Source organism: Somniosus microcephalus, chromosome 2, assembly GCF_052327205.1.
Source record: "Somniosus microcephalus isolate GS21.2 chromosome 2, FLI_Smic_1.0, whole genome shotgun sequence".
Classification (NCBI taxonomy): Eukaryota; Metazoa; Chordata; class Chondrichthyes; order Squaliformes; family Somniosidae; genus Somniosus; species Somniosus microcephalus.
In genome coordinates this window covers 25098441-25125185 of record NC_140988.1, presented here as the reverse complement: position 1 = coordinate 25125185, position 26745 = coordinate 25098441, and the positions used below count along the sequence as shown (strand labels likewise).

Here is a 26745-nt window from a genome sequence, read left to right as displayed (position 1 = left end):
GAAGCTCAACGTAAGCTCGAGAAACAGCACCTCATCTTTCGATTAGGCACTTTACAGCCTACCGGGCTCAACATCGAGTTCAACAATTTCAGATAATTATCCCTGCCCCCATTTTTCATGCAGTATGATTTTTGCCACTCCCATTTGCAACATTTTATCTTTCCTGCCTCTTACAAAAGTACAGGATATTCTTTCAATTCCTTCCTCCCCTCCTAACCCTCCCCCCCCCCGATTCTGCACCTGCTTAATATCTGTTACATTTCCAGCTTTTCCCAGTTCTGATGAAGGGTCCCAGACCTGAAACGTTAACTCTGTTTCTCTCTCCACGGATGCTGCCTGGCCTGCTGAGTATTTCCAGCATTTTCTGTTGTTATTTCAGCCACCAGAAACAGGTGGGAGCCTCATTAATCTGTGAAAATAGGGGTCCTATGATGTAAATAGGGCCCTGATGCAGATTTGAGCACCTACTGGGTGAATTGTGCTGCAGACGCGCTGCTCAGTAAAACCTGGTGGTCATGAAGAAGGGGCCCAAAAAGGTAAGTCTAAAATTGTGCAGCCAGGGGGAACCAGACGTACTCCTCCAGGCTCCAGAGGAATAATGTAGGCCGCTGCCGCCCTGGGCTCCCCCTGACCTGCGCGATTCCCCTCTCCGGACCTACCTACCTAAGGCTGGCCTCTGGGTCACCCGATATTGCGCTGGCCCCGGAGCTGATGATCTGCAGTGGGACGATCTGCAGCTCGCCGGCAGCATGTTAATGAGGCCCTGCTCTCAAATCGGCCCAGGCCGACTGCTGGAGGGATTGGGCGGCTGGCCACCCGTTGGTTAAAATTGCTCCTCTCCAGGCCGAGCTGCCTAAAAAATGTATTAATTCACAATCATCCAGTTGCTCCCCAGATTTCCACAGCTGGATGAGCCTATGGGGTACAAATTGATCTGCGTTTCGCACGTTTTCCAAAATTGGTGCCATGAAGCTGAATTTTGCAGCGCAATGCCCCGCACAGGAACTGCGCTGGACTTGCACCTGACAGCATATTGGTTCGGGCACTCGACAGGCATCCCTAGTGTTGCCTGAAACAAATGCAGGCATCATTTAAATATGTTAATAAGGGTCTGGCACTCACACTTACAGTGAATTAGGTATTTGAACCCCTAGGTCTCTCTGCTCATCCACATCCTTAATATGTGTCTTTCCATTGAATGTACACTCCCATTTCTTGCTTTCTCTCCCAACTATTTTGATTTTTGGGAGACCTACCGACGGAGTGCGCTGATTGGCTGCCCAATTCTGGCAGCGAAGGGGCGCTCGCGATTTTGGGACCCCGGCCTCATTTAAATCTGGCAGGTGAGCTGCAGGGACACCAAAAAGGCGTCCTGGTGCAGCTCGCTGGATTGAGGCCTCAAAAATCCAGCCTAGTGCGGCCACCAGCAATCTAAGTTATGGGGGTGGGGGGGGGGCGGGGGGGGTGGAGGTGGGAAGGGTTACAACAATGACACACACATGCGATCGTGGATGGTGAGGGTCCCAAGGATGCCTGTTTGATTTGAACTCATGAATAACATTTTACTTTTTGCTCGGAGTAAAAGTTAATTCTGCACCTGGAGGGGAATCTTTTGCCCCGAGCCTCTGGCAACTTTCGGCTGGGACTGACTAATGATCAATAGTGATGAAAGGAAAATATCTAAACTGGTTCCTCAGTTGCCCCCCCCACCCCGGCAGAAGTTCAGGTAGCTATGGAGCTGGTGCTAAAGCTAATGTGCCCACTATTTATACCAGCTGCTTTAGTCATGCCTTCCATGAGTTTTGTTTACCTTAGACCATTCCGTCCTGATTTGCCACTCGCTGCAGATTTTCAGCTGGCAGGTGGCCGTTGTTTCAGGTTTCTCCAGGTGCCGGCATCGTTCAGGTTGAACAGTAGTTGTTCGATTGGCGTAGACTTGTCTGCAAAGAACCTGCCGATGTTGTATCCCAGGACCACACGTTTTACTGCATTCTGACCATTCGCCCAGATCCCAGCTTTGATAAAAGCAAAAATACGTGTTACGTCAACGATCCCTCACAATCTGATACTATTGGGAAGAAATACGTTTCTAGCATTGTAATTATCATCAATGATAACAGGTAAAGAAATACAAAGTGAGAAAGAAATGATCTTAGTGCATATGCACATCACTATCTGAATGAATGTGTGGTAATGTTCCCAGCACACAATTATCAGTGATATCGGTAAAGTACAATCCCCAAATAAACATCTGGAAAGAAAGAATGAACAAAAGAATGAGAGAACTAACAAAGGAATGATAGAAAGGACAGAAAGACAGACAGGCAGGCAGACAGACTTGCATTTATATAGCGCCTTTCATGACCTCAGGACATCCTAAAGTGCTTTACAGCCAATGAAATCATTCAAAAACAGTGGACGTGGGTAGAAACTTCAGAGGAATGGCATTTAAAACTGAAGGGCCTTGAATTTAAATAAAAACTGTCGCTCTACATGAACCCATTTAGCTCAAACATATTGCTGTTATTTTCAAGTTTCTACACTGGGGGGGGGGTGGCGGCAGGGAATTTGCACAGGGATTCTCCCACTCATCCATTATTTATGCCATTTTTTCCGGGGTTTCTGTGGCTCTTCCGCTGAAATCACTGCAGATGCTAGGGGAAAGCCCGCGGGAATCCACCCCCAGAGTGCTTAGAACCTTCGCACAGTGTGCAACTTTCAAAGTGGAGGACGGAGCCTTTTTTTTTTCCATTCCTGGTGCTTTTTCAGCGAGACCTGCTGAGTGATACAAACAATGCACAGAACGAAAAACTACAAGCAGGTCATTCAAATGTATTTTTAAAAGTGCTAATGAGGTTTTGAATTGCTGGAGATTTTTATTCCTGATTCTCATTAAAATTAAATATTGCTGGAGGAAAAGTTGCTCCCACTTGATTCCTTGCTGATGTTACGTAAAAATATTTTCATTTCTGATTATGGCCAGTGTGGGAAATGGAAACTTTTCAATCGGCTAGGGTTAAGGCATTTTGCTAGACCACATGAGAGAGGACTTTAATTCTGCCCCTGGCCTGCACCTATCCTGGGAGTGACAAAAGTGGAAAGTTTTCTATTCTTCCCCCACCCTGCTAAGTCCCCACCTTGAGAAGCAGAATAAAAATCTCCCCAAAATATCAGGACAAAACCAAACGGTACACTTCATGACCGCTGTCATTCAATAATGCTACCACTAAAGAACACTTGTAACATGTTTAACCAGAAAACATTGCTTCCGGAGGTTTCCATTTTTATTAAATCTGCTCAATCTCCAGTGGTCACTTGTTATTACATTGCAATTTCATAGCTTCATGGGGCTTTGATTAAGTTTCTGTTTCTGTTGGCCCCTGGTTGGATTGTATCCAAACTGCATCTATTACTGCTCGCTGGCTGCCCCAAGCTTATGAAACGTTCCGTTTAAACACTAAGCTTTATTCTGTGTGTGATTATACGGCATTTGTCCTTTCAGACCAACGCCAGATAAATGTAAAATAGGTCGTTTTTTTTAAGACAGTATAATAATTTATATAAAAAAGAAAGCCTCAGTGAACGTACTAGGCCGGACACGGCTGGGTGTTGCAAGCTTCTTTCTCTGGTGTTGGCTTCATTGCAATTTCACACAGGTTTTCAGATACTTCTTCATGCGTATTCCTGTTAACACACTTAAAAATAAGAACACGGCTCCCTAAAAGTCAAGAAAAGACAATTGTTATTAACAGGAGCATTCCCTACCTCTGTACAACTAGTTTAATGATGAACACAATTCAGCTGATTAAACGTTGAACAAAACATTCTCTGCTTTAGGGACAGGTACACCGGTGGCAACGTACCAACATTGTAACAGGACTTCCAATAACCTTACATTTTATAGGGGTAATTTACGTTAGGCAAGGGTATTAAGGGTTACGAAACCAAGGTGGGTAAATGGAGTTAAGGTACAGATCTAATTGAATGGCCTACTCCTGTTCCTATGTAACTTAATGAGTCTGTGCTATTGGCAGGGCACATATCAGGAATTCAAGCGCACTTTCTATGATTTTTCCAATGATCAGTTTTAATGGTTGGAAAATTAAAAGCATTTTATGCCCAAATTTTTAATATGCTGTGGCAAGGCTCCCTGTTGACAGTGTGGACTTGTAACATGAGCCCCTCTGTGTAAAGATAAGGGATAGCTCATTTAAAATGAAATCAGATCTGATCACTGGAAGCAGGTAATGAGGTTGTTGTCGTATGAGCGATTTGCCACGTACTTTGCAGCTAACACATGTTCCTTATCTCACCGGGTTAAAATATGGACAAGCCTCTGAACTGCCGCATGTAATGGGTTTGTTACTGGGTGGTATGTAGTGTGAGTTATATGGCTCAACATGTTCAGTATAATGTGTAGATGCAGCAGCAATTCTCAGATCACTTGAAATGTAGTGCTGGCTTTCTCTGGATTGTTCTAGATCCTCAGCCGCCACTCAAAGTATTCCTCAAAGTGGTTTTGTCATTTTTTAAAATCACAACTGGGTCAGTTGCCCTATTTCCAAACTTGGTGACTTGCATCGGAAACATATAAAGGAAAGATCTTGATTTTACTCAACCAGGGACATTGTTTGTCAATGTACAGCAGGGCTAGTGCACACTGATATACACTGGGACAGGTATACATTGATGTAGTGTCAGGACCACTGCCTTGTTAATTGTTCCCCAGAATATTCACCCAGGTTTTATTCAGGTTAGAAAAGAAAACATAGTTTAGAGACTTTAAGATAAATTTCATGTGAAAGATTGCATCAGGTTGAATACAGCGAAGTAGCTTTCAATGTGCAATTCATCTTTATAGTCAGGGTAGTTCTCATAAATAGTCAGAATGTACAAGTTATCCACAGCACAGCCAGATAGGTGTTGTACTGCAGCAGCTGTTTGCTATGTTCACCAGATAAAAATATTAATGGATACATAGCAGAATTGCAACTTGCCCTTGGGGTGATTTTTTATTTATTTATTAACGGGATGTGGACCATCCCTAATCGCCCTTGAGAAGGTGGTGGTGAGCCGCCATTTCAGAGGCAGTTAAGAGTCAACCACATTGATGTGAGTCTGGAGTCACATATAGGCCAGACCAGGTAAGGTCGGCAGATTTCCTTCCCTAAAAGACATTAGTGAACCGGATGGGTTTTTACGAAATCCGGTAGTTTCATGGTCACCATTACTGGAATTTTTTTAAATTATAGGTTTATTTAATTAACTGAACTTAAATTCCTCAGCTGCTGTGTGGGATTTGAACTCACGTCTCTGGATTACTAGTCCAGTAATATAACCACTATGCTACCGTACCCTCAATGTATGCATATGTATTCTGTGGAGTTCAGTTATTCAGTTAAAAACTAGTTATTGATGAATATAGAATGACGGAGGTTGTACTAATGTAAGATCAAGGGATTTTAGTTGGTATCCTAGCCAATGTTCTCTCTAATTTTTTTTGTGCGTGGTACCTTTAAATTTGCTGCGTGGCCACGCACACGCGCAGCTTAGAGGGACTATTGATCCTAGCTCGTTATTACATGTCATAATAGTACAGAATTTCTGATATGTGGATCAATTAACAGGCTGAAATGTAGGCAATCTCATTTTAACTCGTATGGGGGATTTGTTTTACGATTTCACTTTACGGAAACCTCTCAGTAGGAGAGAAACTCAAAAGTTGTCAACAATTTCAAGTCCTATAAAACCCTCGTATGAAATATTTTGTTCCTCTGGAGGTAAGTTGAGAGCTGGGGGGAAAAAAAATTTGGAATGTACTTGGTCAGATCCTGCGGAGTGATGGCAATCCAGCTGTGTCAGTCTCCACAGTTTAAATACATGTTAAATAAATTTACCCCTCCCCCCCCTACCCTACATAAATAAATTTAAACAACTGTAACAAAGTCCAATGTCACTGTAATGTGATGACAGGGTGCTGGGATCCTGCATAGAAGGTTCAGTGAGACCCTTGAGGTATTTTCCATTAGAGGGATTCCCCTAATAGGATTAGGTGGAACGGGTAGTGAAGGGGAGGCCTTATTTCAAAAAATAAAAGTTTGTGGCTTGCTGGCCCATTTTCACACCCGAGTCTCCATTCTCCGGCCTCCCCATTGCCATGTTCCTCCCCATCTCCTTTGATCCCCTAAGAAAAAATGCTGGTGCTCCCCCAGGGAGCCAGCGGCCCTTCACTGGCTATTGGACCCCGAAATTCCAGTCCCTGCCCGCTCGCTGCATGCCAGGAATGCCAGATAAATACTGACATGAACCAATCTCATGCTACCAGGTGAGGTCAGCTCTCCTGTCTGCAGGAGCATGCAGCACACAAGGACCAGTGCTGTCAATAAAGAAAAGACTTGCATTTATATAGCGTCTTTCATGACCTCAGGATATCCCAAACCACTTTACAGTCAAGGATGTACTTTTGAACAGAAAATGCTGGAGACACTCAGAATGACAAAAGGTCATCGACCTGAAACGTTAACTCTGTTTCTCTCTTCACAGATGCTGCCTGACCTGCTGAGTGTCTCCAGCATTTTCTGTTTTTATTTCAGATTTCCAGCATCTGCAGTATTTTCTTTATGTACTTTTGAACTGTCGCCACTGTTGCAATGTAGGGAAATGCAGCAGGCAAATTGGGCACAGCAAGGTCCCATAAACAGCAATGAGATAAATGACCGAATAATCTGTTTTGATGGCATTAATTGAGAGATAAATGTTGACCAGGACACCGGGAGAACTCCACTGCGCTTCTTTGAAATAGTGCCGCGGGATCTTTTACATCCACCTGAGAGGGTAGATGGGGCCTCGGTTTAATATCTCATCCGAAAGACAGAACCCTATTCTATCCCTCGTGTGTGCATGTTTCATACTAGGGATGACATTTCCTACTTTAAACACTTTGGTCAGCACCATCGATAAAATCTGTGTTTCCTGGTTTAACAGTTGTTAACCCATTCTGCACACCGCAGTGCCTACCCTTTAAGTGTTCCTTTCACATTTCAGAAAGTCATGACATGAATAATGTGCTGTGAAAAGCACTCTGTATCAAGGACCAAGTACAAACAGTTCTATTATTCGTTTGTAGGTCACCTATCTATCAGGCATTTTGGAACAGTTTATTAGAATACAGGGCAAGTAGAGAAATCTCAAGTTATTAAAAACCGCTGGCTGGTTTTCTGGCAACGTGTGACCAGCTGCATTGTTCCAGAGAATGTGAAGGATGCACGGTCTGAAAGGCAGCCATCTGAAAATGTAAAATTATATCTTTTATTATAGACTGCCCATTGATCCTATTTATAAAAACGTTCCACACAACCTGTCCTTTATTACAGTGAGTTTTTCCTGCGTTGGTATTTGATTAGCTTGGCAACTTCGTCCATAAACTTCTGACCTCGCTGCCTGCTTACAAAAGCTATTTTTAATAAGTGCTCAGAGTTATTTTTCACTACACTGTCTCTGATGTGGCTAGCTGGAGATGTCAGAGCTATTTGTTGCATCTGAGCACTCAAGATGATACTTGTCGGCAAAAGATAATAATAGTTCCACCCTAGAGTATCTCTGCACTCTTAACAGTGCAGGAAGACATCGAGGGCAATTTTCACCTTTACCACCTAGCAGTAATCTGGCAGAGCAGATCGCCCATTGAAATCAATTGGATGAAAATTGGGTGGCTTCTACAATGGGCGGGTGATCTGCTCCACCAGATTACTGGCCAGGCGGTGAGGGTGAAAATGATCCCCACTGACTCTGAAATGACACCATAGCATTCACACCCCAAATACATTTATCTCGAATTCTTCTCTCTGCTGTTTTAACTAGTTTAAAATAAATGGGCAAACACCACCCTTAAAATTGTGGAGTGGAATTCTTCATGAATGCAGGTGTAACTGTTGGGCCAATGTATTAACATGTTGGCCATCCTTATCAACAATTTATCTAAGAATTGTCCATTTAATCTTAATAGGAGCAGAGAGTTAAAGACTGACAACTCTGATTAATATTTTCACGAACTCAATAAATACTGGGGCTTAGATATTCAGGTGCGTGCAAATTATTGGGTGCTAGCCGGCCTACTAAGTACCCAATATGGCGGGATGGAAGTGCACCGTTCACCATATTGGACAAGGTGGAGGCACTGGCGTCAGGAGTGCACCTTGGAATGAATTAAATGAGAGAATAATTTATCTAAATTAGGGTCCTGCAATTCTTGAGTGATGCCCTTACCTCACTGCAAAGATAAACACCAACATCAAATCCAGAACAAACAGCAAATTCAGCAATCAACTCAATTACATTTCTATCTTAATAGTTAATAGAAATGATTAAGAATCAAAAGCAAAATGTTGCAGATGCTGGAAATCTGAAATAAAAACACAAAATACTCAGCAGGTCAGGCAGCACCTGTGAAGAGTGAAACAGAGTTAACGTTTCAGATCGATGACCTTTCATCTGAATCACCCTTGTGCACGCCATTAGTGCCTGTCTTGTGTGCTCGTTTCCCTATCCTAGTGCTCCTATGAGATGTTTCCCTAGTGGCTACAGCATGGGAGGTGGAAGGCTGCAGAGCTTCCATTGAGGACACTTCAGATGGCCGTGATGGGCGACCTTGATTAGTTCTGGGCCTTTTTTAAATTTGTTCTTGGGATGTGGGCGTCACTGGCAAGGTCAGCATTTATTGCCCGTCCCTAATTGCCCTTGAGAAGATGGTGGTGAGCCGCCTTCTTGAACCGCTGCAGTTTGCGTAGTGAAGGTACTCCCTTGGTGCTGATAGAGAGGGAGTTCCAGGATTTTGACCCAGCGACGATGAAGGAACAGCGATATATTTCCAAGTCAGGATGGTGTGTGACTTGGAGGGGAACCTGGAGGTGGTGATGTTCCCCTGCGCCTGCTGCCCTTGTCCTTCTAGGTGGTAGAGGTTGTGGGTTTGGGAGGTGCTGTCGAGGAAGCCTTGGCGAGTTGCTGCAGTGCATCTTGTAGATGGTACACACGGCAGCCACAGTGCGTCGGTGGTGGAGGGAGTGAATGTTTAAGGTGGTGGATGGGGTGCCAATCAAGCGGGCTGCTTTGTCCTGGATGGTGTCGAGCTTCTTGAGTGCTGTTGGAGCTGCACTCATCCAGGCAAGTGGAGAGTATTCAATCACACTCCTGACTTGTGCCTTGCAGTTGGTGGAAAGGCTTTAGGAAGTTAGGAGGTGAGACACTTGCCGCAGAATACACAGTCTTGATGGCCCGGATGCAGACTGCAGTATCTCGGCGTGGGCAGGAGAAGTCTGGCCCGGTTGGCTGTGTGGCACTAACAAGGGCACTGGCAGAGTGGATGGTAGGGGAGCAGGCATGCTGTCTTCTCTCAGGATGACAGCAGGTGCCTCTCCCATGGAGTCAAGCCACTCTCTTAGGCTGGCGGCTCAGCACTCCTACGGCTTTGTGCGAGAACAGTGTGTAGTTGACATTGGCCCCCAGCACCAAGAGCCAAGAGGGAAGCCATCTGAGCTTCCATTGCAACAGTCTGTGCTGCCACGGAAGCTGTCGGCAGAGGTTCCATCATGGAATGAGTCAGACAAGAAATATCAGTGAGTAGAACGGTGGCAGATGAAACTTATTGCAGACAAGTGTAAAGTGCTCCACATAGGAAGAAAAAATAGATGACACACGTACTCCACGAATGGTGTTGAAAAATGTAAAGGATGAAGTTGAAAGTGACCTGGCAGTCTTAGTAGGCTCAAAGGTAAATATATCCAACCAATCAGCAGCAATTAACAAGGCCAATAAGATGTTAACTACATAACCTAAACAGTGGAATATAAGTCAGAAGAGGCAGTGAGCAAACTTTATAGAGCTCTGGTCAAACTGCACTTTGAATGTTGCACCCAATTCTGGTCACCAAGTAACAAAAAAACATTAAAGCACTGGAGCGAGTTCAGAGAAGAGAAACAAGACTGTTCCCTAGTGCCAGAGGTCTGATTTATGAAGAACGACAGGAGAAACTTGAAGCCTAGAAAGGAGGTGCTGGAGAGGTGATCTTATACAGTTATGGGTATTGAAAACATTAACCTGGAATATTACTTTAAATTAAACATTGGGAGTAGAACCAGGGGACACTGGTTCAAACTAGTAAAAGGTAACTTTAGGACTAATCAGGAAATGTTCTTCACACAAAAGGGGTAATTTTGACTTTGTGCAATAGTATAAAACGGGCTGCGAATTCGCGTTCACCAGTTTTACTCAATCGCACAAACCCTGGAATCATTTAAGACACAATTGGATGTTGCAATGCGGGAATGTTAGTATCGCTCCGGATGGATGATTATAGACGGGTCAAATGGCCTTCCTCATCTATAATGATCTGCGATCTTGCCAAATCCTGGTAACGTAATCTGTGGTTTTTTATGTGCATGAAAGTGAATGATCATAAAATCATGGGTTTGGCACATGTTGACTCCCTGAGGGCAGGTCATAGAAACAAGTTACTTTGATTTTCATAAGTTATTTGATAAAATTGCACTTACGAAGCTCTTCAAGAAAATGAAGTCGTGGAATTAATGGCAGACTAGCCAGCTGGATGAAAAACTGGTTAGTATAGAAAGCTGGGAGTGATAAATGGAAAAAGTTCAAAAGGAGTGGTGACTAGAATTCTGAAGGGAACTATTTTGGATTCCTTGCTGTTCACATTATTCATAAAGAATATAGCAGAGGTAATATTGTAAAATGTGCTGATGACAGCTAGCTATGTGCATGAGTGACTTGTGTAGGGAAAACTGATAGACAAAGAAATCTGGACAAATTTAACGGATGGGCCAAGGAATGTAGGAAGGATTCAATGAGGATAAAATGTACACCGATGGAGGAAATCTGAAACATGTGTACACGGAAGGGATTCTAGCTTGGTTTTGATTAGCAAATGCAGACAGGAAGACAATTTGGGTACAATTATTGACCATATACTGAAGTATCAAGGTGAGGATGTTATCCAAAAACCTAACTGTGGAGTAGGATTCACTTCAAAGATATTTGTTAACAACTGAAAACAGGCTTCTTTAACCCTGCATTACTCATTTGGTAAGACTTAGATTTAAAATATTAGGCTAGATTCTCAATGTGGACTCCTGAACTAACCAAGCCTCTATGTGGTTGTAAAATACGATCATACGAACAAACGAACAATGATGGACAGGCAAAGGCCCTCCATCCAGAGGGTCCATGCAGCCTGTCTCACACAACTGCAATGCTTTGTGCATCACAATATATACACTCCCCACCCCATACAATATTGGTTTCCTTTACTTCAAATTTCAAATTTGACAATTTAGGTCCAAGTTTTCGTATTTGACTTGAATTCAGTGTAATTAAAATTGCCCATTATTAGAAAACAAGCTTTCCTGAGTTAGTCTGCATTAAATTCACTCCTCAGTGTGTTCTGTGCATTAATCACTTCCTCTCATTGTGTACAGTACTTTCTTAGGATTCACTTCCTTCTTAGTGTCTCAGATTTACACAAAATTAATGTGAAATGTCCACTTCCTCTCACCCCAGTCTTTGGCTACATCAACTCTTTCAATAACTTTCCCTTTCCCGCATTTCAAATCCTGGTACATGAAATTCAGCCTCTTCTTTAGACTTTGATTGTACCGATCAGGACTGATTTACAGAGTTTGTGCTGTTAGTGGCTGAGGATCCTCATTGGACCCTGTAACAGGGATAGGAACATAAGAACAGGAGTAGGCCATTCAGCCCTTCGAGCCTGTTCCGCCATTCAATGAGATCATGGCTGATCGGTATGAATGAACAACCTTTTGGAGCTGGGGATTGGATGCAGGTGTCAAAGCCCGTGAATGGGTGCATATATAAAAAGCGAGACCATGCAAGCCCTCCCTATCCTCTTTTCTTTTTCATCCCTGCTTCTCCTAATTGTGGTGCTTCTCTCTTACATCCTCTGGTTGGGGAGTCAGTGACAAAGGATCATCAATTTAAAATGGTCAGTAGGAGAGCGAGGAGCGAGGTTAGAATGTGGAATACTGTGCTAATAGGGAATAGCTGGGGCAGAGATCATTGCATCTTTTAAGGGAAGAGTAGATAAACATTTGAAGTGGTTATGGAGAGAGCAGGGCAGTGTAATTAGTTTTGAATGACTCTAGTAAAGAGCTGGCACAGATGCGCCGAAGGGCGTCTGTCTGTACTGTAAACCTCTATGGTACTATTCACAATCTTTAAGGGAACAGAGAAACTGAACTCCAACACATTTTCAAGATAGCCACAATCTCTAGACCAGGGAACATGGGCTCTATGCTTAGCAGAGGGAAAGCCACAGACAGTTTAGATTTACTACTTTATGCACCGGGTGGTGAATGCGAGGAATGGACTGCCCATGGAGACAAATAATGTATAAAATTTAAGAAATAATTTGATAAGTATTTCAGGGTGGTTGGTGATTTGTAGGGGATTCATTTTTGGGACTGGCCAGATGGATTTCAGTGTCTTTTCCAGTCTTGTAGTTTTGCGTGTTTCTGTTAAAAAGGCAAGTAAAAGGACAGGTTCTATTAGGATGTAATATGGTTACATAGTTACATAGCACGGTGGCATAGTGGTTAGCACTGTTGCCTCACAGCGCCAGGGACCCGGGTTCAAGTCCGGCCTCGGGTGACTGTCTGTGTGGAGTTTGCACATTCTCCCCATGTTTGCGTGGGTTTTCTCCGGGTGCTCCGGTTTCCTCCCACAGTCCAAAGATGTGCGGGTTAGGTTGATTGGCCATGATAAAAATTGACCCTTAGTGTTAGGGGGGATTAAATACGTGGGGTTACAGGGATAGGGCTTGGGTGGGATGGCTGTCGGTGTAGGGACCGGGTGCTAGGGTTTGGATGATCAGCCATGATCTCGTTGAATGGCGGAGCAGGTTCGAAGGGCCGAATGGCTTACTCCTGCTCCTATCTTCTATGTTTCTATGGTTACGACTGGATCAATATGTTTGCAAACCCATTCTTAATGAACTTTTTTTTCTCATCAGGAGTTAGGCTAAGGGTTAATTAAATTTGGGACATCTTACCTGTTCCACACGTGGCGGTACATTCACTGCTTCCAATTTGTTTCCAATTGAACTCCCTCTTTTTTCTTGGCCCCTCGCCCCAGGAGTTTGCGTCTTCTTCAGGACTCTTTTGGTAATCTCTGGACTGCAGCTGATTTGCGTGGACTCCACTTACAAAGTTTCCCACCTCTCTTTCGTGGAGAACGTACACTTCACCATCAACACTGTACGACAACTGACCATTAAAAGCCTCTTCTGGAACAGAGAGAAAGGTTTCAAATTTTACACTGTAAGCATGCATCAAAATCTAAAGGGGGGTGTCTAAGTGAAAGAGTTATCAGAACCAGGAGGGAAAAGCCAAATGTTCCTCAGAGCTGCTCCCGCTTTGTCACCGTAACGTCGCTGGAAGTGTGCACATAAATTGGATTTCTGCCGCACTATTGGTGAAGTTATGGTGGGAGAAGCACCGAGCAAATTCCGGCCTATGGATTTTAAATGCGATAGAATTCCTACATCCACCTTAGTAGCTATTCCACATGCCTGTTTTCACATCCTCCGTGTGGGAAAGGAGATGGAGTGATGGCTTTGATTGTGGCAAAGCTGACAAATAAAGTAACTAAAGGGTGACTCTGAGATAAACTTAAACTTTCCGCTGCACTTTTGGTGAAGTAACGCTAGTGGAGCAGGAGCAGCTCCGAGGAATGACCCGGCCATAGTTAGACCCTGCAATTAGAAAAACTACAAGAAAAAAATACTGCAACTTTAAACGCTAACTACAAAATGAGAGTTTAGCACGTATATTGTCTCCATTTATTGCTCTTGTTTGAGGAGCTGCGAATGCTTTCAGAGGCTGTGCTGACTGCCACTTATGCTGGCCTAGGTGATGGCATGGAACTGCTGCAGATATGAGCACCAACCAACTGCCCTTGTGCTACTGTACTCATGGCACTAATGGATGGCATCTCCTCACGATGTGTATGAGCGCCTTCCCTTACGGTTACCTCCAACCAATCTTCAGGTGATTTGAAGCCAGCCATGACTATTTCTTGGAACAAGAACCTGGAAATCTCCATAGCAACAATGGGAGCATTCATGAGAGGTGCTTCTCTGGTAACTGTGGCCGGTGTTACTGACATTACCACTGCAGATACCACTAATGCAGCCATGTGATCATACTGCAGTGTAGACAACTGTTGCTCCAGGGCACTTATAAGCTACTTCTGGGGGACCCAGCAGCCCCCTTGGCCCAGTACACTTTTGCCATATTTTTTGGGCCTCAAACACGCCAGGTGCCGTGAATGTATCCTTAGTGTTATGGGCGGTCACCTTTCCAAAGCAGGACAGGGGCTCTTCCTTTAATCGCATATTGTTTATTAGGGAGGTCCCAGACCAGCGCAACCTGGAACATATGTCAGGATGCGTCCACTCATCTACAGATTTCCAGGGACCAAATTCTGTGTGACATCCCATATCTTTTTTTGGAAGATGTTGAGAAGAAAAAAGCTCAAAGGGAATATTTAACAAATCATTGTACGGTATGTGAGGGAGAGTGGTGTATGGTGTGTGAGGGAGAGTGGTGTGTGAGAGAGAGTGGTGTATGGTGTGTGAGAGAGTGGTGTATGGTGTGTGAGAGAGAGTGGTGTATGGTGTGTGAGGGAGAGTGGTGTATGGTGTGTGAGAGAGAGTGGTGTATGGTGTGTGAGGAGAGTGGTGTATGGTGTGTGAGAGAGAGTGGTGTATGGTGTGTGAGAGAGAGTGGTGTATGGTGTGTGAGGAGAGTGGTGTATGGTGTGTGAGAGAGAGTGGTGTATGGTGTGTGAGAGAGTGGTGTATGGTGTGTGAGAGAGAGTGGTGTATGGTGTGTGAGGAGAGTGGTGTATGGTGTGTGAGAGAGAGTGGTGTATGGTGTGTGAGAGAGAGTGGTGTATGGTGTGTGAGGAGAGTGGTGTATGGTGTGTGAGGAGAGTGGTGTATGGTGTGTGAGAGAGAGTGGTGTATGGTGTGTGAGAGAGAGTGGTGTATGGTGTGTGAGAGAGAGTGGTGTATGGTGTGTGAGAGAGAGTGGTGTAAGGTGTGTGAGAGAGAGTGGTGTATGGTGTGTGAGAGAGTGGTGTATGGTGTGTGAGAGAGAGTGGTGTATGGTGTGTGAGAGAGAGTGGTGTATGGTGTGTGAGAGAGAGTGGTGTATGATGTGTGAGAGAGTGGTGTATGGTGTGTGAGAGAGTGGTGTATGGTGTGTGAGGAGAGTGGTGTATGGTGTGTGAGAGAGAGTGGTGTATGGTGTGTGAGAGAGAGTGGTGTATGGTGTGTGAGAGAGAGTGGTGTATGGTGTGTGAGGGAGTGGTGTATGGTGTGTGAGAGAGAGTGGTGTATGGTGTGTGAGGAGAGTGGTGTATGGTGTGTGAGAGAGTGGTGTATGGTGTGTGAGGAGAGTGGTGTATGGTGTGTGAGGAGAGTGGTGTATGGTGTGTGAGAGAGAGTGGTGTATGGTGTGTGAGAGAGAGTGGTGTATGGTGTGTGAGAGAGAGTGGTGTATGGTGTGTGAGGAGAGTGGTGTATGGTGTGTGAGAGAGAGTGGTGTATGGTGTGTGAGAGAGAGTGGTGTATGGTGTGTGAGAGAGAGTGGTGTATGGTATGAGGGAGAGTGGTGTATGGTGTGTGAGGAGAGTGGTGTATGGTGTGTGAGAGAGAGTGGTGTATGGTGTGTGAGAGAGTGGTGTATGGTGTGTGAGAGAGTGGTGTATGGTTTGTGAGAGAGAGTGGTGTATGGTGTGTAAGAGAGAGTGGTGTATGGTGTGTGAGGGAGTGGTGTATGGTGTGTGAGAGAGAGTGGTGTATGGTGTGTGAGAGAGAGTGGTGTATGGTGTGTGAGGGAGTGGTGTATGGTGTGTGAGGGAGTGGTGTATGGTGTGTGAGAGAGAGTGGTGTATGGTGTGTGAGGAGAGTGGTGTATGGTGTGAGGGAGAGTGGTGTATGGTGTGAGGGAGAGTGGTGTATGGGGTGTGAGGGAGAGCGGTGTATGGTGTGAGGGAGAGTGGTGTATGGTGTGTGAGGGAGAGTGGCGTATGGTATGTCAGGGAGAGTGGTGTATGGTATGTGAGATGAACTGATAGATCTTTTTTTAACAGGCTTTGACAGTGGCCATGCCTATAATCTCTTTTTACATATTTTTTAATATTCCTTTTGAACTACTGAGCAATTATGGGGGCCCCCAAGTTTAGATTTTCACACTAATTGCACTATAAAGAAATATTCTAAAAGCAACGTGGCCTTGAAAGGAAGGGCGTAAGACTTTTACCTAAATGTTGTCCTGCTGTATGTGGTAGCGAATGGCTGCTGACAACATTGTCAGTTGGCATAACATATTCAAACTGCACCTTGGGGTTTGCTTGTTGATAGATCACCTGGAAAAAATGGTAAGCAAAATAAAACTGGGCAACTAATTAGAACATTTTTTTTTGATAGAGCACAAAAGCATTTCAACATAAAAATGAACTCATAAAATGTTAGGCGTCTGAATTCTGATTGAATTTTTCAAATCAAAATTTTGATTATTTTATGGATTACACATTTAATGCTTTCTAATATTTTTATTTTCGCTGTTTGATTTTCCAAAATATCCAAGCAACCTGCCTTCTTTCTTTTCAACTCTCACCCAGCTTTTACAGGTGTTGTTAATAGATTGCCTGTCTCCAGTGTTCAAAGAGTTCCTGTACATGCTTAATGGCCCCACTCTTCACAAGTAAAATCTAGCTGCTTTGACATGTGCTGATGGGCATCAGCTCTGACGGAAGCTTTGTCGACTTCACTTCTAGAGTTCATAATTGAGACCTCGCAGTCAGTACAGAAACTGTAGAATAGTTTCAAACTGAGATCCTGTGTCATTTAGAACTAAGTAAAAGCCTAAAAATTGAACATTCAGTGTGCTGATAATCATTGGTATTATATTAACATTCTCACCAATCACTGAGATTATAATGGTTCATAATTTGCTGTCAAAATAATGGTGGGGCGAATGGCGCTCACCGTTATTTATGCAGAAATGCTACAGCAACTTTAGATGAGGGGCAGATACGCGATTAAACGCGGAAATCCAAAAGTTGCTGTCCGAAATGTAGATATGACCACACTCAGCACAGAAAGTTAAGTCAAGTCATTTTAAGCCTAAGTACCCTATTCACGACGTGATAAGTGTTAATTACTGCCAGACAACCTCTCTGGCACTGAAAATTAACTATTACAAGTGTGGAGTCTCATTCCTTTGGGCTTTAATTGTTGTCGAAGATTTAAAACAAAAAAAAAAGTAAAATTACATTTTTAAAAACTTTTTCTTTCTGTCTCTTTCTTCTCTCTCTTAATCCAATCTCTTTCCCTTTTTATTTCTCTTTCTGTACCTGATTTGACACTGAATTCACTTACTCTAATTTACACTTCCTTCTCAGATCTTGCGCTGTTAATTTCACAATCCTTCAATCTGATTGGTTAAGGAGATACACAGTTGTGTGCCCTGTTCACTCGGATCCCACATGCCCTGTAGAGGGTGCTGTGCTGTTTCCATCTCACATTTCCAGCAACTTGCTGTGCAAAATATCATGGCGATTAAATGGGCAAGGACAAGTCTAACTAACGACGGGTGACGTTCGTTGATTGGTTACAGCGAATTCTGGGCCATTAACATTCTCTCCAATCACTGACTTTATATTAACTTTCTCTCCAATCACTGACTTTATATTAACTTTCTCTCCAATCACTGACTTTATATTAACTTTCTCTCCAATTACTGCCTTTATATTAACTTTCTCTCCAATTACTGACTTTATATTAACTTTCTCTCCAATTACTGCCTTTATATTGGCCCAGAACTTGGTGCGCGGCAAGCCCCCGATGTGCGCTCACCCTGCGCGCCGACATCTGAAACCTGGCCCGCAGTGGATTTCCTTTCAGTGGCCAGGTTCTGATGTCGGCGCGCTGTGCTAACCTGACCCAGCGGTGTAGTTAGTGCGATGTGCCGGCTGGGATCAGGTGAGCACTGTTCAGCCAATCAGGGGAGGGGAAACTTCATTCATAAGTTTGAGAGTAAGAACTGTCAAACTCATGAGAAGTACTGCACCCCAAAACACTACTTAAACTTTCAATTAAATTTTAAAAAACATCCCAATCATTAAGTTAAGTATAAATAAGTTAAAAAAAATAATTTAAACAATTTTTTTTTTGAAAAAAATAAATTTTTAATAAAAAGGGTCTAAAACTAAACTTACCTTATTGTAGATTCTTTAAAATAATGGCCCAGTAATTCCGTTCCAAACGCGTGAGTACGGTCGGGGTACTCACGCGTCTGGCCGGAGGAAATGCCGGTTTTCAGCATGCACAGCGCATGCGGGGAAAACTGGCATTTCCTGTCCTCTGAACGAAGGGGTTCAGAGGCACAGCGCGTGCGACTGCACAGGCAGCGCGTGCGCAGTGAACTTCGTTGATTTCATTCATGGATTCAGTGAGGTTAAGTCCTTACAACTTACACATGAAAAAAGCATGTGTAAAGTTGCTCCAGAGGCTGCGGAGGAAGATATATTTTATCGTGGAGCTTCTGGAAGGCAATATTTTTGTTTGGGAAAGGGAGGAAAGTTATTTTAAGAAATGCTGAGGTAAGTTTTAAAGTTTAATTTTTTTTTTTTAAATGTGTTTTCAGTACTGTAGGTAGAAGGAGCAATTGTGGCTGTGTGAATTGAATTTGTTGTGTTTATTAAATGTGAAAATGACTGTTCTAAAATGAATAATGTAACATTTCCAACATTTTTAAGAAAGAAACTTTTCATCAGTAATATATTCTTTTAAGTAATTATGTATGTATGTCCGTATATATTCCTTTACGTATATGTATGTATGTGTATATTCCTTTACTTATGTGTATGAATGTATGTATTTAATTATGATTTTCCAATAAGTTACTTTCTCTGAAAGTCATAATTAAATACATACATTCATACACATAAGTAAAGGAATATATACATACATACATATACGCAAAGGAATATATACAGACATACATACATAATTACTTAAAAGAATATATTACTGATGAAAAGTTTCTTTCTTAAAAATGTTGGAGTCATTTTCACATTTAATAAACACAGCAAATTCAATTCACATAGCCACAATTGCTCCTTCTACCTACAGTACTGAAAACCCGTTTTAAAAAACAAAAATAAACTTTAAAACTTACCTCAGCATTTCTTAAAATAACTTTCCTCCCTTTCCCAAACAAAAATATTGCCTTTCAGAAGCTCCACGATAAAATATATCTTCCTCCGCAGCCTCTGGAGCAACTGTACTCATGCTTTTTTCATGTGTAAGTTGTAAGGACTTAACCTCACTGAAAGCATGAATGAAACCGGCGAATTTTACTGCGCACGCGCTGCCTGTGCAGTCGCACGCGTTCTGCCTCTGAACCCCTTCGTTCAGAGGACAGGAAATGCCGGTTTTCCCCGCATGCGCTGTGCATGCTGAAAACCAGCATTTCCTCCGGCCAGACGCGTGAGTACCCCGACCGTACTCACGCGTTTGGAACGGAATTACTGGGCCAACATTTTACATGACAATAAAATGAAAAATTTAACAATTGCACGATTTGCCCCCTCGCATCTGCGACTGAGGGTCCAAGGAGGTGCATTGCGCAAGAGGTCATCATCGTACGTATCCTCACACTGTTCCCTTTCGGGAACTGTATGAAGTGGTGGAAGGATATCTGGCCATGTTAACGCTCCTTCCGTGACCATAACCATCTTCATACCAGCCATTAGGGTGGTTAGTCCTATGGCGTGAGGGTTTTACGGGCTCCCACAACCCATCTGAGGGGGGGGGGCCACCCACACCCGCGGACGCAAGTATCCCGCTGGATGTCCACCCAGAATTTATAGTTGGAGCTCCGACTCCACTTGCCCGGACTGTCTGGAGCGGGGTTCGAAACCCTACTCCTTCTGGCCCAGCGGCGGGGATGCTTACCGCTACGCAAAAGGCCCACTCCGCGCAAAAGGTGACACCCATACGTTTCCTGCACCTTTTCCCTCCCCGTGACTGGAGCCCTATGCTGCCACTTGAAAGACCAAGCTATCATCTGTCCTTTTTGCGGCGCCTTCGACTTCTCATTACCAATGATGAGTAGGCGCTGCACCTCCACCTCGTTAAGGAGATTGCTGAGGTCATCATCAGTTCAATTGTGAGTTCTTTTAATGCCGTGAATTGTGCTCATTTCAGCCATTTCACGTTGCTAATCGGAGTGGGCCTTTGGCGTAGCGGTAGGATCCCCGCCGCTGGGCCAGACGGGGTAGGGTTTCGAACCCCGCTCCAGACAGTCCCGGCAAGTGGAGTCGGAGCTCCGGCTCTAAATTCTGGGTTGACATCCAGTGGGATATTTGCGTCCGTGGGTGTGGGTGGCCCCCCTCCTCGTATAGCTTGTGGGAGCCCGTAAAACCCTCCCGCCACAGGACTAACCGCCCTAATGGCTGGTACAAAGATGGTTACGATCACGGAAGGAGCGTTAATCACGGCCATAAATCCTTCCACCACTTCATACTGTTCCCCAAAGGGAACAGTGTGAAGACACGTATGACGACGACGTTGCTAAATAAATAAATGGAATGAAAAAAATTCTTTCAGGGCTTTTAAAAGTCTTTAAATTGCTTTAATTCTGTTTAAAACTACTTCAGATTCTTCAAAATAATGTAAACGTTTTTAAAAGTTTATAAAAGTTACCAAAAGCTTCATAAAAATACCAAAAACCTATTTAAAATGCTGCTCTGCATGTAAAAATGCTTAGCAGCTTGTGAGAAACATTGGGGGCGTGTCCTATTAAACTGAGACCTCAGGGGGCGTGTCTCAGTTGCACAGCGCGCTCCAGGCTTCGCGCTGGCTGCACTCCTGGGCGGCGTGACGTCAGACGCTGCCCGGGATTCTTCTCTTTCAAAAAGGAATTCCAGGCGTCCCTGGAGGTGAACGGCAGGCGCGTCGGGTAAGTGCAGATCGGGGGCTGGCACGCACGGCAAGCCCCCGATCCGAATTTCTGCCCCAATAAACCTGTGGAAAAAAAAATTCTAAATTGCACTAAAACACCACTTACCTGTAAAAATAAATACTTACGTGTGCTTTTTACAAGCGTAAAGACCGGAGGCCTTTACACTTGCGCAAATCCCCCAAAACAGAGGAAATCCAAGACGCACGCGCTGCCCCCTACAGCGCACGCACTAGCCTCTTCAACTCTTGGGTGAGAGGAGAGGAAATGCTGGTTTTCAGCACATGTGCTGTGCATGCTGAAAACCGGCATTTCCTCCGGCCAGACGCGTGAGTACCCCTTCCGTACTCACGCGTTTGGGGAGGAATTTCTGCCCCATTAACATTCTCTCCAGTCACTGACTTTATATTAACTTTCTCTCCAATCACTGACTTTATATTAACTTTCTCTCCAATCACTAAAGTTATATAACTTTCTCTCCAATCACTGACTGTATATTAACTTTCTCTCCAATCACTGAACTTTCTCTCCAATCACTAAAGTTATATTAACTTTCTCTCCAATCACTGATTTTATATTAACTTTCTCTTCAATCACAATATTGTATTAACTTTCTCTCCAATCACTGACTTTATATTAACTTTCCCTCCAAGCACTAAAGTTATATTAACTTTCTCTCTAATCGCTAAAGCATATTAACATTCTCTCACCACTTACTGATATAATTTTTACTTGTTCTCCAGATACGGGTGGTGCTGCCAAGGCCCCATTTACTGCCCAATCTTAGTTTCCCTGAGGGAATTTGAGTCAACCACATAGTGTAGGACTGGAATTACGTGTAGGCCAGAGTGTGTAGGGATGGCAGGTTACTTTCCCTGAAGGACATTTGTGAACCAATTGTTTTTTATGTCAATCCGGCAGCATTCATGATCACTATTTTATATTAACATTCTCGCCAATCACAAACATTGGCCCGGCTTTATGATAGGAATAACGGCGCGGCTATCAGCGCTCACCGTTATTATGGAGTAAATCAGACAGCAACTTCCAGAGTCCACACATGGGCAGTTAAACGTGGAAATCAGGAAGTTGCCGTCCGTTTTGCTCTACTCCTCCAAAAGCTGTGCTACACTGCATTGAAATCCATGTAAGGGCGTAAAGTCACTATATTTATCCACTGAACACAGAAAAAGTTAGAGCTGATGCAGTCAGGTGTAAATGAACTTTTAACAATTGATAAGTCTTAATTATTGTCAACAACCTCTTTGGCACTGAAAATTTTATTTTACAAATGCGGAGTCTCATTCCTTCAGAATTTAATTATTGTTGGAGAATTTAAAAAGTTAAAAAAAAAAATTCTTTCTGTCTCTTTTATCTCTCTCAATTTTCTTTTCCTCTCTTTATTTTGCATTCTGTACATTATTTTACAATGAATTAAACATTCTCATTTATACTTCCTGGTTTAGACTCTACGGGCTCGATTTTGTCAATGGGGAGCTTTTGGAGGCGGGACTCCCACTTTTTGGGTTGTAGTCCCGCCTCCATCGACTTGTGGCCAACCCACGCTATTTTCCCTTGATTGACCTTGTTAAGCCCGCCCAGCAGGCTCAGCAGGCCAATTAAGGGACACCTGGTTACTGGTGACATCAGCGATTGACATTTCATCTGTCACGAGCTTTTGACAGATGAAAAATCAGCGTTTGACAGCTCTGTGAAGCTGGTCGAACATGGACAATCTGTCTTCTAACTTGAGTCCTTCTACTCAGACTCAGTTAGAGAGCTCTCCAGACCAGAAAGCAGAGGCTGCAGCTTTTGACAGTTCAGCGGCCATTCTGCTTTCTGTGCCGGTGAGCTGAGGGACTCCCGAGAACTGAAGGAAGGAAGCCTGCAGGAGAAAGTAAAGGTAAGTAAAACTTATTAAAACTCTTTACACTTACCTCACACACTTACCTCTGCACACATGCACCCATCACTCACCTGCACAATGGACATCTCGACCTCTCCAACCCCTGCAGACCGGCGGTCCACCTCGCTAACTTGGCATGGTTCGGAGCCGTCGGACAGCCCACACTTCAGGGCTCAAATAGGGATTAGGCAAAGAACTGCCTGTTAACTACCTGTTAACAGGCAGTTAATTGGCACTAATCCCGTTCCCGCCTCGGGGAGGTGGCTCCCAGTACAGGTCGGGTACCCGCCTCCTGGGACATTGGCACGGAGGCGGGTGGGGGCGGGATGGGTTCCTGCCCCCCGGTTCTGCAATTTTCCCACCACTCCCGCCTCCAAACCCGCCTCCTCGGGGCTTGGAAAATCAAGTCCTACGTGTTTCAGTGGGGATTCTTCAATCTGATTGGTTGAGGAGACACATTGTTGTTTTCCCTGCTCACCCACACCACAGATCCCCTTTAGAGGGTGCTACGTTGAAAAGGGTCTTTAGTAACTGTAAATTGCCGCTCAAAAGCCTGCAAAAAGTCTGTGGGCAGCTGTACGCGTAATGAACGGTGAGCGCCGTTCCTTCACCACTGACCGCAAAATCCGGGCCATTATAGCAACATTCTCTCCAACATTATATTACCATTTTGTCCAATCACCAAAATTATATTAACATAATTTCCAATCACTGACATTATATTAGCAATTTCTCCAACATTAATATTGCATTAACATTCTCTCCCATCACTCCTATTATACTGACACTTTATGTTTTTTATTCATTTCTATTTTTCTGAGGTTCTACAACTGTTCCCTACAGTTGTTGTTGACTGATCGCCAGATTCTTGAAGCTTTCTTTTACTGGAGTTGTTCAATTCAATCCCCAGAAGATTAGAGCCTTTGATTTATGAACAGAAGCAATGCGAAGCTTTGTTGGCATTGCAAAGGAATTGCCCAGCTTTGACCGAAAGTTAAACTTACGTAGACATCCAGGATTTCACTGGTTGGCCCCTCAGCAATGAAGGATTCCCCTGCTGTAGTACTGATCTCATTTGGCCTCTTGTACTTGAACAAGGTTCCTGCAGCTTCATAAGAGCCTGGTCTATCTATGGCCCAGTTTCCGTTAATGATAGGTTGGCCAAAGTGGCTTCTCAAAGCTGCAAATACAAGCAGATACAAGCCAGTGAACAACAGTTAAATAAAAGTCAGATCACAAGATAATAGCATTCTGCAATAGCAGGTACAAACATTTTCAGCTGTTGCTGTGCCTGAGGTGTGTCCAATGCAATTCTGGAACAAAAAGTGCAATTGCTATGAATAACATATTGAGATTGAGTGAGGAAATGAACAAAAACAAGTAGCATTGCATGATAAGAGAGAACAGAAAAAAAGAAAGACTTGCATTTCTATAGCGCCTTGCACGACCACCGGATGTCTCAAATGCCAATGAAGTACTTTTTGGAAGTGGAGTCACTGTTGTAATGTGGGACACGCGGCAGTCAATTTGCGCACAGCAAGCTCCCACAAACAGCAATGACCAGATAATCTGTTTTTGTTATGTTGGTTGAGGGATAAATATTGGCCAGGACACCAGGGATAACTCCTCTGCTCTTCTTTGAAATAGTGCCGTGGGGTCTTTTACGTCCACCTGAGAGAGCAGACAGGGCCTCGGTTTAACGTCTCATCCGAAAGACGGCGCCTCCGACAGTGCATCAGCACTGCACTGGAGTGTCAGCCTAGCTTTATGTGCTCAAGTCCTGGGAGTGAGACTTAAACCCACAACTTTCTGACTCAGAGGCGAGTGTGCTACCCACTGAGCCACAGCTGACACTGAAGGAGACAGGGATGTCCAACCAGAGGTCCCAGGGCTACTTATGGCCCTCAGGCCCTGATATTCTGGCCCTTGAAGCAAAGGCAACTCAGTTCTATGTGCACTTATATTTCTCATTTAACAGGCCTGGAGGTGTGGAAAGAATTATTTTTAACATTGCTGCCTGAGTCAAAACACCAAAATCTGTTGGCATCAGCAACCTAAAATCTGTGCAAATTAATGGGAATATGCAGGCCGTCTTCACATATGTGGCTCCTGAGGCTCTATGGTGCACATACATGGAGCCCGCAGATAAAGGAAGTTCGGACACACTTTGTCTTTGTCAGTTGCATAGGCAGACCCAAACCCGCTCTGAACTGAAACTTATACATCTCATGCCTGCTGTGAATAGGTTAGTGTGCCACAAGATTGGCGATGAACCTTTTCTCAATTTACACGCTGGAAACATGCCAATCGGAGGGTACGGATGCCAACCGTACCCTCTGATTGCTCCAGCAGGCAGACAGACCACATATATTTGAGTCCAAATTATGAATTGAGCTTATTGCACAACATAAATTTATTCAGAAACAAAATAAATCAGCAGTTAAAGAAAGTTCGGACACCCTTTGTCTTTATCAGTTTCATATAAAGTGCAATAATAAAGTGCACAGATAACATAATAATTCAGTATTTCAGAATTCTTAAGAGTGAGTCCTTCTTCAGAGTCCTCTAACATGTGGAACTCTGTCCCTATATTGCAATGCTGAGCCAAATGGTTGAAATGAGTGAACAGAAGATACGGTGAAGTCCATACCTCGTCCAGGCAGCTTCTGACACCTCAAATCAATAGCAGAGCTTTCACAGTCGAGAAGTGCCTTTGAAGAAAATCCAAACGCTTTCTCAAGAACCCAGTGATCAATTTTAATTATTTTCATCACCTGGGTGAATAGAAAATGAAGAACTTGGCATCTAAGAAATTGCTTATTACTTTGTCGTGAAGTGTCAAGTTTTGGAATTTCTGGCTGTGCTGCCACTGAGGGACCTTGGTGTTATATGCGTTACGAATATTGATTTAAACTTAGTTCTCAAGGGGTTAAATTCACAGGGTGGCAGGACTGGGAGATATAGATTAAGATTCAGATGGGATGAAGTTAGTTTGGATTTTCAGTGATTGTTGACATATCTTCTCATTGAGATAACTCACGTTATTTGATGTCAGCAGTGGTAATTGTTAGGTTAATCTGGTGAGGTTCCAATTTTTGCGTTCAGAATTAACAAAAGGACAGAAAAACCCACGTCCATAGGCAGTCGTAAACACAAGCTACAAGGTAGGCTTTAGTCAGCCAGGTCCAACAAAAGTTGCAAAATGGTTAGGATGCAGGAGAGTAGTTAGAATTTATTTTATTCAAGTCAAGCAAGATGACCTATTGATATAAGGAGATGTTGAGTGTTCATTATTTTGTATTATTAAGCCAGAAAGATTGGACTAGAAATTCGTTATAGCCAAGAAATGGGCAGTGTTTAGACTAAAAAAAATTAAGCTGCGCCACCTAAAAATCATCTAGGATGCACGCAAAATTTGTGCTCACTCATTAAAATGATTGCAGTCATGATTCTAGTCTAAAAACCCAAGCTCATTGGCGTTGCACTGAAAAGCTGGACCAATATCAGGGGCAGTCTAATTGCAAGTATTGATTGCCACAGGCTTTTTTCACTACTTAAAGGGGAGGTTCATTGATGCAGCAGCACCTCATTGTCAGGATTTTTGGGTGTGCAGCTGCCCCAACAACCATAAAAGTCAAGGAGAAGGAAGAGTTCTTTACAAATCCTGATGGCAGATCATCACCCCAGGGAGAGAGCCCGGAGGTTCTCCGATGAAGCTCTGGAGGCATTGGTTTTCGCGGTGGGGGGAAGAAGGACGGTCCTGTACCCGCCAACTGG

The 26745-nt window shown here is 43.7% G+C and overlaps 1 protein-coding gene across 1 annotated transcript in view; it reads right to left on the bottom strand.

Moving 5' to 3' along the window:
* LOC147122606 (thrombospondin type-1 domain-containing protein 4-like) overlaps positions 1-26745 on the bottom strand; it is a 389820-nt gene that overhangs the window by 143860 nt on the left and 219215 nt on the right. The window contains exons 3-7 of the mRNA XM_086007593.1: positions 23973-24148; positions 16356-16461; positions 13079-13312; positions 3589-3718; positions 1811-2015 (exon numbers count right to left, since the gene is read on the bottom strand). Coding sequence (XP_085863719.1) covers positions 1811-2015; positions 3589-3718; positions 13079-13312; positions 16356-16461; positions 23973-24148 — 851 coding nt within the window. The remainder of the gene's footprint in view (positions 1-1810; positions 2016-3588; positions 3719-13078; positions 13313-16355; positions 16462-23972; positions 24149-26745) is intronic.